This window comes from Capricornis sumatraensis, chromosome 23 (genome assembly GCF_032405125.1).
Source record: "Capricornis sumatraensis isolate serow.1 chromosome 23, serow.2, whole genome shotgun sequence".
Lineage (NCBI taxonomy): Eukaryota > Metazoa > Chordata > Mammalia > Artiodactyla > Bovidae > Capricornis > Capricornis sumatraensis.
The window spans coordinates 16,283,785-16,297,864 of NC_091091.1; the positions used below are offsets into that span (position 1 = coordinate 16,283,785).

The 14,080-nt window shown below is 41.7% G+C and overlaps 1 protein-coding gene across 1 annotated transcript in view; it reads left to right on the plus strand.

Annotated features, from left to right (window-relative positions):
* The window catches only part of PLCE1 (phospholipase C epsilon 1), a 329,527-nt gene that overhangs the window by 162,001 nt on the left and 153,446 nt on the right, over window positions 1-14,080 (plus strand). The window contains exon 3 of the mRNA XM_068961526.1: window positions 7,000-7,316. Within this exon, the coding sequence (XP_068817627.1) occupies window positions 7,000-7,316 (317 nt within the window). The remainder of the gene's footprint in view (window positions 1-6,999; window positions 7,317-14,080) is intronic.

Below are 14,080 nucleotides of genomic sequence, written 5' to 3' on the forward strand. Positions count from 1 at the left end.
AAAGGCCCCAAGATTCCTTCCTCTTTCAGAAGATAAATTCACGACAATAAAAAAAAAACAAAAACAAACAGCTAACTGCTGAGAGCTGAATATGTGCTAAACGTTTTTGCATGCATTTTCTCATTTTAATTTCCCCATCATCATTGTGACACGGTTGTAGAGAACTTACCCAAGGTCAGTCAGCAAGTCAGTGCCTGAGCTGGGCTGCAGCCCCACTCCTGTGTGACTGCTAGAACGCCACTCGTAACCCCTGGATTATACTCTCCATTACCTTGTTTTCTTGCTCTGGGGGAGATTCCCCCCAAGAGTGTACAACACCTGAGATTCTACCCAAACTAAGTAGGGGAGACAGTGGAGTAGAGAGGGAATACTCGACTGGGAGTCGGAGACCATCTTTGCCGATATTCAGCTCCGTGACCTTATACAAGAAGCTTGGTCTCTTAGAAGCACTGTTTCCTGATGTGTAAGGTGTGGAAAATTTGTCCTGGCTCTCCCTGAATGAGGTCCTTCCAGCTCTATCATTTGGTCTGAGTCCCACCTCATTTACCTACCACTAGGAAACCAGTTGTCTAGAGACACTAAGAGGAATAAATCCTTCAAGCCGGAGAGGGTGGTGATTTGGGGAGCCTGGACTTGGGTGTTAGACTGATGTGGCATGGCTTCCATCACTAATCTCAGGATGATACTGAATAAGTTCTGTAACTTCTGTCCCCGTATGCTAAAATGAGTATAATAATAGGAAAGGGTATAAATAAAATGAGTATAATAATAAATGAGTATATAATAATATAAAGTAAGTATAATAATAATAAAACTTTCCTGGTTTTCTAGTGACTAAGACTCTGTGCTCCCAATGCAGGGGACCTGGGTTTAATCTCTGGTCAGGAAACTAGATCCCACATGCCTCAGATAAAAGCTGGTACTCCCAAATAAATAAATAATTTTAAGAAATAAGCTTTAAAAAAGTAATAGCATATGGTGCTATGGCATAAAGTGCTTGTGAGGACTGAGTGAGACCTCTTTAGGGCACTTACAGCAATTCTTAGCATACTGTAAGTAGTGATTATTATACATTATTTAATGATATTATAATTTATTTAGTATTATTGTTGATGATTATCATTATAAAATAGAAGCACAGAATCCCTTAAGGGTAAATAATATAGGTTTAAGTTGCTCAGCCAGATCAGACTCTGGTGTTCAGGTGACCTGCTTGGGCTCTGCTCAAGAAATATTCACATCTACTGGGTTGGCCATCAGGAATGGCCTGCTGGGAACAAGGGCATTAGATTGTCATTGGCACTCTAGAGTTTCCCTCTTGTTAACTTTGAGCCAGTAATGCCACTTTCCTGTGTAAGCATGGCATCTTATTATAGTTTACCATATGAATTTTGGCTCAATTAATTTTGTTTACCCAAAAAATCAGAAACAATAGGTGATCAATGAGAAATATGGCTAAAACATTTGACTAATGTGTGCTGTGAAAAGAAATTACTGCTCCCTGGAAATTTCCCAGTGTGGGTGGGAAATTTTTCTCTGTTTCAATGTTATTGGAAAATATAATAAGCACATATAATGATATATTTAAAAACCCTATCACAGTGTTATTTATAATGACATAAATGGTAAACATAACATTGACTACTAAAGAGCCACTAAGGTCAAATATTAGAAAACTAGTTTTAAAGTTGGGGAAATGTGCACTGTAGAATAAGTTGGGTTTTTTGTTTGTTTGTTTGCTTCAAAAAAAAAAAAAAGCATGTGTTCCAATCCTAATTTTGTAAATGCTTTGTACATTTTTAGAAAAAATATGAAATGCTACAACAAAAGTATTAGCAGAGATTTTCTGTGAGTATAGGATTATTGATTGTTTTAATTTTCTTCTTTATTCTTCTCTAATTTTTTATACTTTCATGGTGGGCTCATATCTCTTTGGAAGTCAGAGTGAGCACAGAAGTTATTTTTTACTAATAGGAATTCTGTCATATTTTCTTCTTCAATGAGGCTCTTGCATCGCTTATATTTTATCTGACTATGGTTTAATTCTCAGTCTATGCATATTGGTTTTTTCCCCCTTTTAAAAAGAAGTACGGCTTAGAAATAATATGCTTCGTTGATTTGTGAACTCACAAAATCATGCAGTATTGAGGACTGGACACAGTTGTTGCAAGATTGATTGTTACTCTAAAAACCAATAACAGATGATGAGGAAGTATCACCAACCAGCTGAGCTTTCTCCATCTAAGTCTACTACTTCCCTGTTGAAAAACAATTTTCAACTCTGCCTGAGATTTAGTGTCTGCAAGTCAACTTTGAATCTTAAATAGAAGAAAGAAATCAACATCCTTCCTCTCCTGTCTTATTTTATATGATTAGAATCACATCACTCAAAGACTACTAAGTGTGAGGTTGATGAATCCAGGGCTTCAGTTAAAAAAATAAAGGACTGCCTACAAAATGAATTCAGATCAAAGAAAAATGGATAGAGTAGATATAATAAAAGTTTTTTCTTCGCTCTTCCCTAATTGCAATTTGAACTAATTTTTCAAAAACAATACTGCAATATTTGGAAAAAACGGCTCAAATACCAAACCAGTTTGTGCCCATGAGAAGATTAGAATTTTGTTCTCTGGCTGAATTTTTCAGATACCATTTTGATATATCTTTTTAATACTGTAAAATTACATTAGAAAAAAGTTCAATGAAATAGTAGACAGTCCCTGGGAGTACAAGTTTATCGGCAAGATCAGGGCTTTCTGGTCATAGGAAGGAAGGAACCAAGGGTTAAGTGGATATCTCTTACCACAGCATCCCTCAAGGGAAGGCTTGGCCCAGATTCTCCTCCTTCAAGGTCAGGTGATTGCATAGGTCCACCCAGAGACCCAAAAGTTTAAGGTGTACATTTCTTCACGTATATGTTTGGATCCTCCTAGCACCCCCATTGTGCCTTCATGAGCCACACCTGTTCTGTAGTGCCTTGCAGAAAATAAAGCTTCCTTCCTTTTCTGTACAGATGCTCCATCTCTGTTAATATATGCTACTGTCTTGGGCAATGACTTGCAGTTTCCTAAATAAGCAATGTTCTCCTTTACCCTTGGACTTTATATATTGTCTTTGGCAATATGGCAGACCACGCTTCTTTGGAACCACTAACCTCACAAGTACCCAAGGCCCTATTTCCCCCAGTTGACAAAAGTTTTGAGGAAACTATATTTCCCCTGTAAATGATATAGAGATAGATAGCAAAATTGAGGATAGCTACTGTGTGCTATGATAGTTTTTCCCCTAATGGGAATGATTAAAGGCTCTGAGAAGTCCTGCAGTTAAAATAGAAAAAAGAAAGCTTGTTTAACTTTGTTTAACCCAGTATGTCTCTAAATTATTAACAAAAGAACCATGTTTTGCATAAATTCAGTGTAATACACTTTCAAAAATTTTGGTTTCAAGCATGAGAACTTTCATACGAATTTGTAAGAAGGAAAGGAGAGGGCATTTTTTCATTACTGTTTGCTACATTCTAATGTAATTGTAATGTTGTGATTGACACGATGGTTCCAGGCTGACCAAAGAACGGAACTGTCAGCTCTTTAGAGTCAAATCCTTACGTTTGGAGTTTGAAGAGCTCATCTCATCAGATCACTGCAAGTAAGCAAGCACAGAAAGTTGACTTATACTAACAGAAATCACTTGCGATGCATCTAAAATCCATAATGCCAATGTGCTATTCTGTTGCTACATAAGGTCGTATGCTGAGTGATGAAGAACACGAACTCTGAGGTCAAAAAGACCCTAATTCAAATCACAACTTCCCAGCTGACTACTTATGTTACCTTATATGAGTATCACATAATAATATTACCTACCTCCTGAATTAATCCAACCATCTCATCCTCTGTCACTTCTCCTCTTGCCCTCAGTTTTCCCCAGCATGAGGGTCTTCTTCAGTGGGTCAGCTCTTTGCATCAGGTGGCCAAACTATTGGAGCTTCTGCTTCAGCATCAGTCTTTCCAGTGAATATTCAGGGTTGATATCCTTTAGGACTGACTGGTTAGATCTCCTTGTTGTCTAAGGGACTCTCAAGAGTCTTCTCCAGCACCACAATTCAAAAGCATCTATTCTTCAGTGCTCAGCCTTCCTCCTGGTCCACCTCTCACATCCTTACATGACTACTGGAAAAACCATAGCTTTGACTAGACGGACCTTTGTCAGCAAAGTAATGTCTCTGATCTTTAACATGCTGTCTAGATTTGTCATAGCTTTCCTTCGGAAGGGCAAGCGTCTTTTAATTTCATGGCTGCAGTCCCCATCCGCAGTGATTTTGGAGACCAAGAAAATAAAGTCTGTCGCTGTTTCCACTTTTTCCCCTTCTATTTGCCATGAAGTGACAGGACTGGATGCCATGATCTTGATTTTTTGAATACTGAGTTTTAAGCCAGCTTTTTCACTCTCCTCGTTCACCTTCATCAAGAGGCTCTTAGTTCTTCTTTGCTTTCCCCCTTTAGGGTCATATCATCTGGATATCTGAGGTTATTGATATTCTCCTGGCAATCTTGATTCCAGCCTGTAGTTTTTTTCACATAATGTACTCTGCATGTAAGTTAAATAAGCAGCTATTTCATAAGATTAGGGCATTACTTTTATTTCCTTCACAGAATGCTATACTTTGAAATGTCTTAAACCTGGTTACTTCTGGGAAGATTTACTGTATATGGCTAGTTCCACTGTACTTAAATTATCAGCATCAGATACTGAAATCTGCCTCCGTCATCATTCAGGGCATATTCTGGCTCAGTCTGGGGGAATCTGGACACTTTCTCAGCAAGCTGGAGAATGAGGTCTTGTAGGCTTGACTGAGTACCTGCCTTATTTGAATTGTTTTCAAATATGAGCTTAGAGAGAACCAGATATAATTTGGTATTCCACGTCAACACTGTCATCTAAGACAGACCTGGTTTCCGCTTTTGTGTTCCATCCACATCCTTATTGATTTATTAATTTGAGCAGAATCATGCATGGCCTGATTTTTGAATCAGACGATATAGTCGCCATACTCGTAGAGGAAGGAATCAGGGAAAGTAGACTACCTTTTAGAGAAGGTAGATAATGCAGGGTAAGGCTAGTTGGAGTTTAAGGGAGAAGGGGTATTTTACTAGTTTGTGTTTAAGGATAAAGGTAACTAATATCTCTCTAGGCAAAGAAGAGTCAGTGGAAAGGAAGAGATGGAAGGTGGAGATATCCACTGTGGCAAAGTGAACGTGTGCTAAGGGAATAATTTTGAGTCTATGAATGAATGCCTTTGGGACTTCTATCTAACGCACTTGCTACCTTTCTTCCTGCTACCACCTTCTTATTATCAGTTGTGAAGCGGAGAATAAAATTTATTTTATTTATTTAGATTCATCTCCTTATTACCTATTTCTTCCTTACTTGTACAGGTGGTTCTGTCCCTGTAAGGAAAGTAAAGTGTTTGTTGCTCAGTTGTATCTGACTCTTTGCAACCCTATGGACTATAACCCTCCAGGCTCCTCTGTCTATGGGATTCTCCAGGCAAGAATACTAGAGTCGGTTATGCTTTCCTTCTCCAGGAAATCTTTATAACCCAGGGATCGAACCCAGGTTTCTTGCATGGCTGGCAGATTCTTTACTGTCTGAGGCATCAGGGAAGCTCTCTGTTCCTGCACACCTCCAGGTAAATCTCAGTGGAACTGGCATCTTTGAGGGTGGGATGTTGGCAGGGTAGACCGTGAAGTTTTGAAATCTGGTGTGCGGAGGGTCCCTAGTTCTCTGGTGTGTTCGCACACAGAGTGCACATCCCTGTATGTGTAAGGCCTCCTCCCCCTACAGCCTTCTTTCCTCTTCCATTTCAGTTGCTTTGCCTGTGCCCACCCTCATTCCCTTTCAGACTGGCGGTTAGCCCTGGAGGGTGAGGAAGCAAATAGTACATTCTCCTTCACTAATACTCTGCAGAGTGTCACAGTGAACTGGTTAGGGAATCGTGTGCTGGATCACTTCTGCTTCTGAAAATGGAAAACCAAAGAGTGGGAGGGGGGCAAGACAGATATCAGGAAGGTCTCCGTAACAGGAGAGATACTATAGAACTATTCACCAAGCAGAAACTTGAGTTGATAAACCTATAAGATTTTTTAAAATTTATTTTTAATTAGAAGATAATTGCTTTACAATGCTCTGTTGGTTTCTGCCATACAATGACGTGAATCAGCCATAAGTATACAAACATCCCTTCCTTCTTGAACCTCCCTCCCCCCTCACCCCAACCCACCCTGCTAGGTTGTCACAGAGCACCGGGTTGAGCTTCCGTGTTACATAGCAACTTCCCATTAGCTATCTGTCTTACATATGGTAATGTGTAAGTTTTAGTGCCCTCTCAGTTTGTCTCACCCTCTCCTCACCGTCTGCCACTGTGTCCACAAGCCTGTTCTCTACATCTGTGTCTCTATTTTTGCCCTGCAAATAGATTCATCAGTACCGTTTTTCTAGATTTCATATATATGTGTTAATATACATTATTTGTTTTTCTCTATCTGATCTACTTCACTCTGTATAACAAGCTCTAGATTCATCCACCTCCGTTCAACTGACTCAAATTTGTTCCTTTGATGAGTGAGTATTATTCCTTTGTATATATATGTACCACAACTTCTTTATCCCTTCATCTGTCGATGTACATCTGGGGAGAAGGCTGTAAGATTCTGAATGGCTGAGCATGCATGCATGCCAGGTCATTTCAGTTGTGTCCGACTCTCTGCGACCCTAAGGACTGTCGCCAGCCAGGCTCCTCTGTCCATGGGATTCTCCAGGCAAGGATACTAGAGTGGGTTGCCATGCCGTCCTCCAGCGCACCTTCCCATACCAGGGATCAAACCCGAGTCTCTTACATCTCCTGGCTCTTTAGCGTTCTTCCCCACCTGGGAAGCCCAAATGTCTGTGGTAGGGGTTACCAATCACAGCGTAACCATGGCTTCTGTTGCTTTATTTCAGAACGCCAACCAGGCACCTCGATGGCCAATTCCAGTGCCCTTCCTTCAAGTTCAGCTGGGATCAGCAAGGAACTGATTGATCTGAAGCCTCTGATCCAGTTCCCAGAGGAAGTCGCCAGCATCCTGATGGAGCAGGAGCAAAATATTTACCGAAGGGTCTTGCCAGTTGACTATCTTTTCTTCTTGACCCGGGGCTTGGGCACAACAGAACGCCAGAGGTCCCTGCCCTGCCTCAAAGCATCCATCTCAGCATCCATTCTTACCTCCCAGAACGGAGAGCACAACGCTCTCGAAGATCTTGTGATGAGATTTAATGAGGTAAGAAGCCACTCTCAGATGTGTTGTGATTGAATCACTAGTAAGTGATTGTTTTCATTTTTAGTTAATTTTTAATTGAAATATAATTGATTATAATGTATCCGTTTTTGCTGTACAGCAAAGTGAATAAGCTATTCACATACGTATGTCTTTTTAGATTCTTTTTCCTTATAGGACATTACAGAATATTAAGTAGAGTCAGTCCCCTGTGCTATGCAAGAGGTCCTTATTAATTATCCATTTTATATATAGTAGTGTGTGTATGTCCATCCCAACCACCCAATTTGTCCCTCCCCCACTCTCCCCCTGGTAACCGTAAGTTTGTTTTCTGCAGCTGTGACTACTTCTGTTTTGTGAATAAGTTCACTTGTACCATTTTTTTATATTCCACACATAAACAATGTCATATGATATTTGTCTTTGTCTAACTGCTAGTAAGTGACCATTAGGCATTTCTCCTTTTAGGTTTGTTTGTTACTGCTATCTCATCTACCTGTCTGTCTTGACACTTCCATGATGACTGTTTTCTTTCCAGGTAATGAGATAGACACACTGTCATCCTCCCTTTCACTCCACTCCACCCTTCAACCTAATTGATCCCGTAGTGTAACCATGTTCTACAAGCTTTCACCCTTTGGACAACCAGAACCCCTCATTTTCTGTATGCCTTTGCCAAAATGTTCTTCCTGGGCTCATTTTCAAATAATCTCCTCCTGGTGCTTGTAAGCCTAGATGTCTTAATTTGGAGTTTGATGACATGATTCCTTGCCCATGGGGTCCTTCTAGCCCATTCCATCTTCTATTGTCAGTTCTCTCCCCACAGAAATTAAACACTAATACACCTGGGTCAGGAGATCTGGGAGGAACATTTTCTTGAAGGACAATGAATTGCCTCATTCCTGGCCTCTGTATACCATCAATTTCTCAGCCCCAGAAAGTCCCTCCAAGGCCTCCAAGGCCTTGCCAGAAGCAACCTCTAAAAAGGACAGGTGTGACCAGAGTCTGGGAACACCTAGAAGGGAGGTATTATAAGAGGTCTAGGAGCTTGCTGGGAGCAAAACAGCCAATGATGGACACCCTGTGACCTTGGACCAAGGATGAAGGACAGGATAGAGAGGCAGGTCTCTATGAAGTGCTAGGGTCAGGGGATGCTGCACTCTTGGACTTAAAGAATACTTTCACTCCATAGCCTAACCCCATACCCAGAGCTTTCTGTTCTATATTTTATTTCTTTTAGACTTCATTTCCTTGTCTTGAATATTAAAACACAGAATTTCAGTCTGTGTGTTTGGTGGTTGTTGGTTGGTTGAATTCCACAAATACAGTAGTTTCCTCGTCATTTAGTAAACTACCTAAATGCTAAGAGAATATCCTAGGTCTCATATATCTCTGATTGGCAAAGGATCAATCAACCTTTGTTACTTAAACACTTTCCAACCATAGCAGCTCACCTTGCAGCCTCCATAGCCTGTCAATCATGACCCTGGTGATGGTTGTATCATGACAGTGAGGCCCAGTGGATGAAGAGAGTGTTAGAGGCTGAGCCCAAACAGTTCTGTGTTCCAGAGATGCCCTGAGCATCATTCCTCAAAGGGAGATCCGTGATTCACAGGAATTGCTAGTAGTCACCTAGCACTGTCATGCTAATTATTTAACATGTGCCACTTATTTGTTCCTCACAACCAACCTTGGGAGACAGATTCTTGTCATTAACCCCATTTTACCAAAGGGGAAACAGACACGAGGAGATGGAATTCTTTTCAAAAGGTCACATAGGTGGCAGGTAGCAACAGCAACATTGAAACCCACAGAGTCAGGTCTCAGAGCCTGGGCTTTGAACCAAAACATGAGAAAAAAAATCAGACAATCCCAAACTGAAGGACATTCTACTCTTTAAACGTGTCAGGGTCATGAACGGTAACTGTCAAAAACTAGAGGAGACCAGAAATTTTGTGCTCAACTAAATGTAGTTTGGGGTCCTATTACATCCTGGACTAGAAGAAGGATATTGATGGGAAACTGGTGAAATTCTAATAATGTGTCTAGTTTAATTTGTATGAGTGTATCAATGTTAACTTCCTTGTTGTGATAATGGGGCTATGGTTATGAAAGATGCTAACACTGGAAGAAGTTGGGTGAACTATGTATAGGAACTCTCTGTATTTTTGTAACTTTCCTGTAAATCTAAAATTACTTCAAAATTAAAAGATTTTTTTAAAAAAATAGTGAAGCTCAGAGAGGTTGAGTCACTTGTCCAAGGTCACACAGTGGCTGAGTGATGTCAGGATCCAGATGTCTGTCTTTAAAGTATGTTTTCTTCTCATCCAATTGCCTTGCTTCTCTACTTGTTGAATTACCAAGTTAAAGTTTGTAGTAAATAAGCATTTCTGACTTGGAGTTTAATTAGCCCAAGGTCTCCTTTAACTTCTTGTGCATCTACTATTTTTCTACTTCTCTTACCATTTCTATTTTTATCCCATTTCCTATTACCATTCATTCATTCATTCACTCACTCAGGATTTATTTATTGAGCACCTACTATCCTATAACCTTCTCTTTTTTAAACTGGTGTGTCAAACATCTCTTTTAAATAAGAAATTAGCACCACCGACTCAATGGACATAAATTTGAGCTAACTCCAGGAGTTAGTAAAGGACAAGGAAGCCTAGTGGGCTGCAGTCGGTGGGATCTCAGAGAGTCAGACGCAACTTAGCGACTGAACAACAATGTATGATGAAAATTTACAACATTATTATCCCATGCTTTGGTTCTTTCAGAATTGGATATACAAAATAAGTGCAATTTCCTCAATGGAAGTAAGATATATTTTTCTTGAACATGGGAGAATCTCAAAGACAAGAGAGAGAATACTCGCTTCATTGCTAGTCACTTAGGAGAAAGGCAAATACATCTATTCCCGCATTCAGTCTTTCAGTTGACGTGTTTTCTGCGCTTCTCAGAAGCAGGAGACCATAGTGGAAAAGCACCAAGGAAAGTGAGTAACAGTCTGTGGCTGCCAGAAGCTACCAGTCTTAGACTGTAGTCAGGCAGGGGCACAAATCTATACCAAAAAAGGCAGAAATTATGTGCAGTGTGAGTGACACAGATGGTGGGAGCTGAAGTATCCAGGTGGGCGATCAGACTCTGCTTCACGCTGGTGTTTGCGGCCAGGCCTTGAGGGGTGGTTGGGATAGAGGGGGACCATCTCAGGAAAGGGGAGGAGGCCATTCTGGGCAAGAATACAATACGACCAGTTCTTGTCATGAGCAGGAAAGCCTCATGGTCTGAGGCAGCTTGCTCCTAATTGTCAGGAGAATGTGATCATGAGCTAGAAGTTTCCCAAATCCTAACAACTCTTTACATAAGGACTTAACTGTAATGTTGGGGAAAGGGAAGACTATCCCTGATGCCTTTCGGGCAGTGTTGCATAACTAATTCTTAGGAAAATATGGTGAAACTGCAACTCCAAGTACAGTCATGAAATAACTGAAACGGGTTTGGCTTACGTTAAGGAAGGCCAGGAGATAAATCATTTAAAATCAATTTAGACTGTGGCTTGGAAGCAAAATTTCTCCCCATTTCCCCTTCTCCGGCCCGATGTCAAAACTAGTACTTGCCAGTGACTTTTCTTTATCCTTGTAAGTAAGCAGAAGCAGGCACAAGAGACCAGCCCCCAAGCCAGTGGTAGTCAAGGGGGTCCTAGTGAAAAGTAAAAAGTGTCAGTCCCTCAGTTCAGTTGAATTCAGTCGCTCAGTCGTGTCCAACTCTTTGCGACCCCATGAATCGCAGCATGCCAGGCCTCCCTGTCCATCACCAACTCCCAGAGTTCACTCAGACTCACATCCATTGAATCAGTGATGCCATCCAGCCATCTCATCCTCTGTCGTCTCCTTCTCCTCCTGTCCCCAGCAGGAGGGGACTCCCAGCATCAAAGTCTTTTCCAATGAGTCAACTCTTCGCATGAGGTGGCCAAAGTATTGGAGTTTCAGCTTCAGCATCAGTCCTTCCAAAGAACACCCAGGACTGAACTCCTTTAGAATGGACTGGTTGATCTCCTTGCAATCCAAGGGACTCTGAAGAGTCTTCTCCAACACCATAGTTCAAAAGCATCAATTCTTCAGGCTTAGCTTTCTTCACAGTCCAACTCTCACATCCATACATGACCACTGGAAAAACCATAGCCTTGACTAGACGGACCTTTGTTGGCAAAGTAATGTCTCTGCTTTTCAATATGCCATCTAGGTTGGTCATAACTTTTCTTCCCAAGAGTAAGCGTCTTTTAATTTCATGGCTGCAGTCACCATCTGCAGCGATTTTGGAGCCCCCCAAAATAAAGTCTGACACTGTTTCCACTGTTTCCCCATCTATTTCCCATGAAGTGATGGGACCAGATGCCATGATCTTCGTTTTCTGAATGTTGAGCTTTAAGCCAACTTTTTCACTCTCCACTTTCACTTTCATCAAGAGGCTTTTTAGTTCCTCTTCACTGTCTGCCATAAGGGTGGTGTCATCTGCATATCTGAGTTTATTGTGATCCACACAGTCAAAGGCTTTGGCGTAGTCAATAAAGCATAAATAGATGTTTTTCTGGAACTCTCTTGCTTTTTCCATGATCCAGCAGATGTTGGCAATTTGATCTCTGGTTCCTCTGCCTTTTCTAAAACCAGCTTGAACATCTGGAAGTTCACGGTTCACATATTGCTGAAGCCGGGCTTGGAGAATTTTGAGCATTACTTTACTAGCGTGTGAGATGAATGCAATTGTGTAGTAGTTTGAGCATTCTTTTGCATTGCCTTTCTTTGGGATTGGAATGAAAACTGACCTTTTCCAGTCCTGTGGCCATTGCTGAGTTTTCCAAATTTGCTGGCATATTGAGTGCAGCACTTTCACAGCATCATCTTTTAGGATTTGAAATAGCTCAACTGGAATTCCATAACCTCCACTAACTTTGTTCGTAGTGATGCTTTTTCAGGCCCACTTGACTTCACATTCCAGGATGTCTGGCTCTAGGTGAGTGATCACACCATCGTGATTATCTTGGTCTTGAAGATCTTTTTTGTGTAGTTCTTCTGTGTATTCTTGCCACCTCTTCTTAATATCTTCTGCTTTGGTTAGGTCCGTATCATTTCTGTCCTTTATCGAGCCCATCTTTGCATGAAATGTTCCCTTGGTATCTCTAATTTTAGTCATGTCCAACTTTTTGTGACCCCATGTACTGTAGCCCACAAGCCTCCTCCGTCCATGGGATTTTCCAGGCAAGAATACTGGAGTGGGTTGCCATTTCCTACTCTAGAGGATCTTCTCGACCCAGGGATCAAACCCTGCATTGCAGACAGATTCTTTATCATCTGAACCACCAGAGGGTCCTAGGGGGTGGGCTCAGTCCTGCTCCCCTTGGTTTGGAAGGCAGGGCTTGCTGAACCCTTTTGACCCAGACGCCTCTCTGGAGTCATATTCTTGTTCTGAAGCTCCGAGAAGCCAGTGTTCTCTCTCCTTCGTCTCAGGCTCAGCAGGCTCACTTCCTGGCCACCCTCAATGTCCCTTGCTCTGACAGTCTCAAATCATATTTCTCTTTTCTCCACTTTCTTCCTTTCTCCCACCTCTACTTCTAGTCCTCATTCTTTTTGATCTTACTGTTTTTAGTTTCTCTTCGAATTAATTCCAGAGCCACTTATCTCTTTGAGAAGGAGACAGAGAGGCATTTTTTGGTAGATAATTTTCCCAAAGAGATGACATACTTTATCACGTGCCTTTAAGAAGAGATGAAAGGCAAATACAGATGGATGAGCATCCTTACTTGCTTTGAGTTCATGCCCTTTTCTTTCGAAGGGCTGTGATGGAACATGGTTTGGGGAAGCGGTATATGAGTCACTAGTTCTTAAACCTTATGCCTCCTCAGTATGGCCTGCTTTTGTCTGGTTGTCCACCCACTGATGGCCTTTGGGGTCAGAATTCATCATCCCATGCCCTAAGAGAGCAGTTTTTCTTTTCGAGTAGGTCTTAGCAAGACCATTCTCAGAGCTCCTCTCTGATCCAAGGGCAGGTGGCAGGTGGCGAGCCCAAGACTGAGCCCTCAGTTAAACTGAGACCCCAGGAGGCTCAGGAGAGATTCTCCCTGGCTCTTTACCCTAGGTGACCTTCCCTCACCCTCCCGTGTTTGGTCAGCCTAAGCCATCATCAACCTGCTTCTCTAGACACACAAATGTAGGCAGCCCAGAGTGACACTCAGGTGCTGCCTGTCCCTTCCATCTAGTTTCACCAGATGTCAGTTCAACAGTGTAAAGGGCACCCCCTCTATAAAGAGTGCCAAGGTGCAGCTTAACTCTCTATGAAAGATCATAAGAATAAATAAGCCATCTGACCAGAGAAAGACTGTTTGGGCCTGAGTTCTTTCAGCCAGAATCTCCTTGCTGTTCCGTTGCTCGGTCATGTCTGACTCTTTGCAACCCCATGGACTGCAGCATGCCATGCTTCCCTGTCATTCACCATCTCCTGGAGTTTGCTCAAACTCATGTCCATTGAGTCAGTGATGCCATACATCCATCTTGTCCTCTGTCATCTCCTTCACCTCCTGCCTTCAATCTCTCCCAGCATCAGGATCTTTTCCAGTGACTTGGCTTTTTCCATCATGTGGCCAAAAGATTGGAGTTTCAGCTTCAGCATCAGACCTTCCAGTGAATAGTCAGGGTTGGTTTCCTTTAGGATTGACTGGTTTGATCTCCTTGTAGTTCAAGGGACTCTCAAGAGTCTTCTCCAACACTACA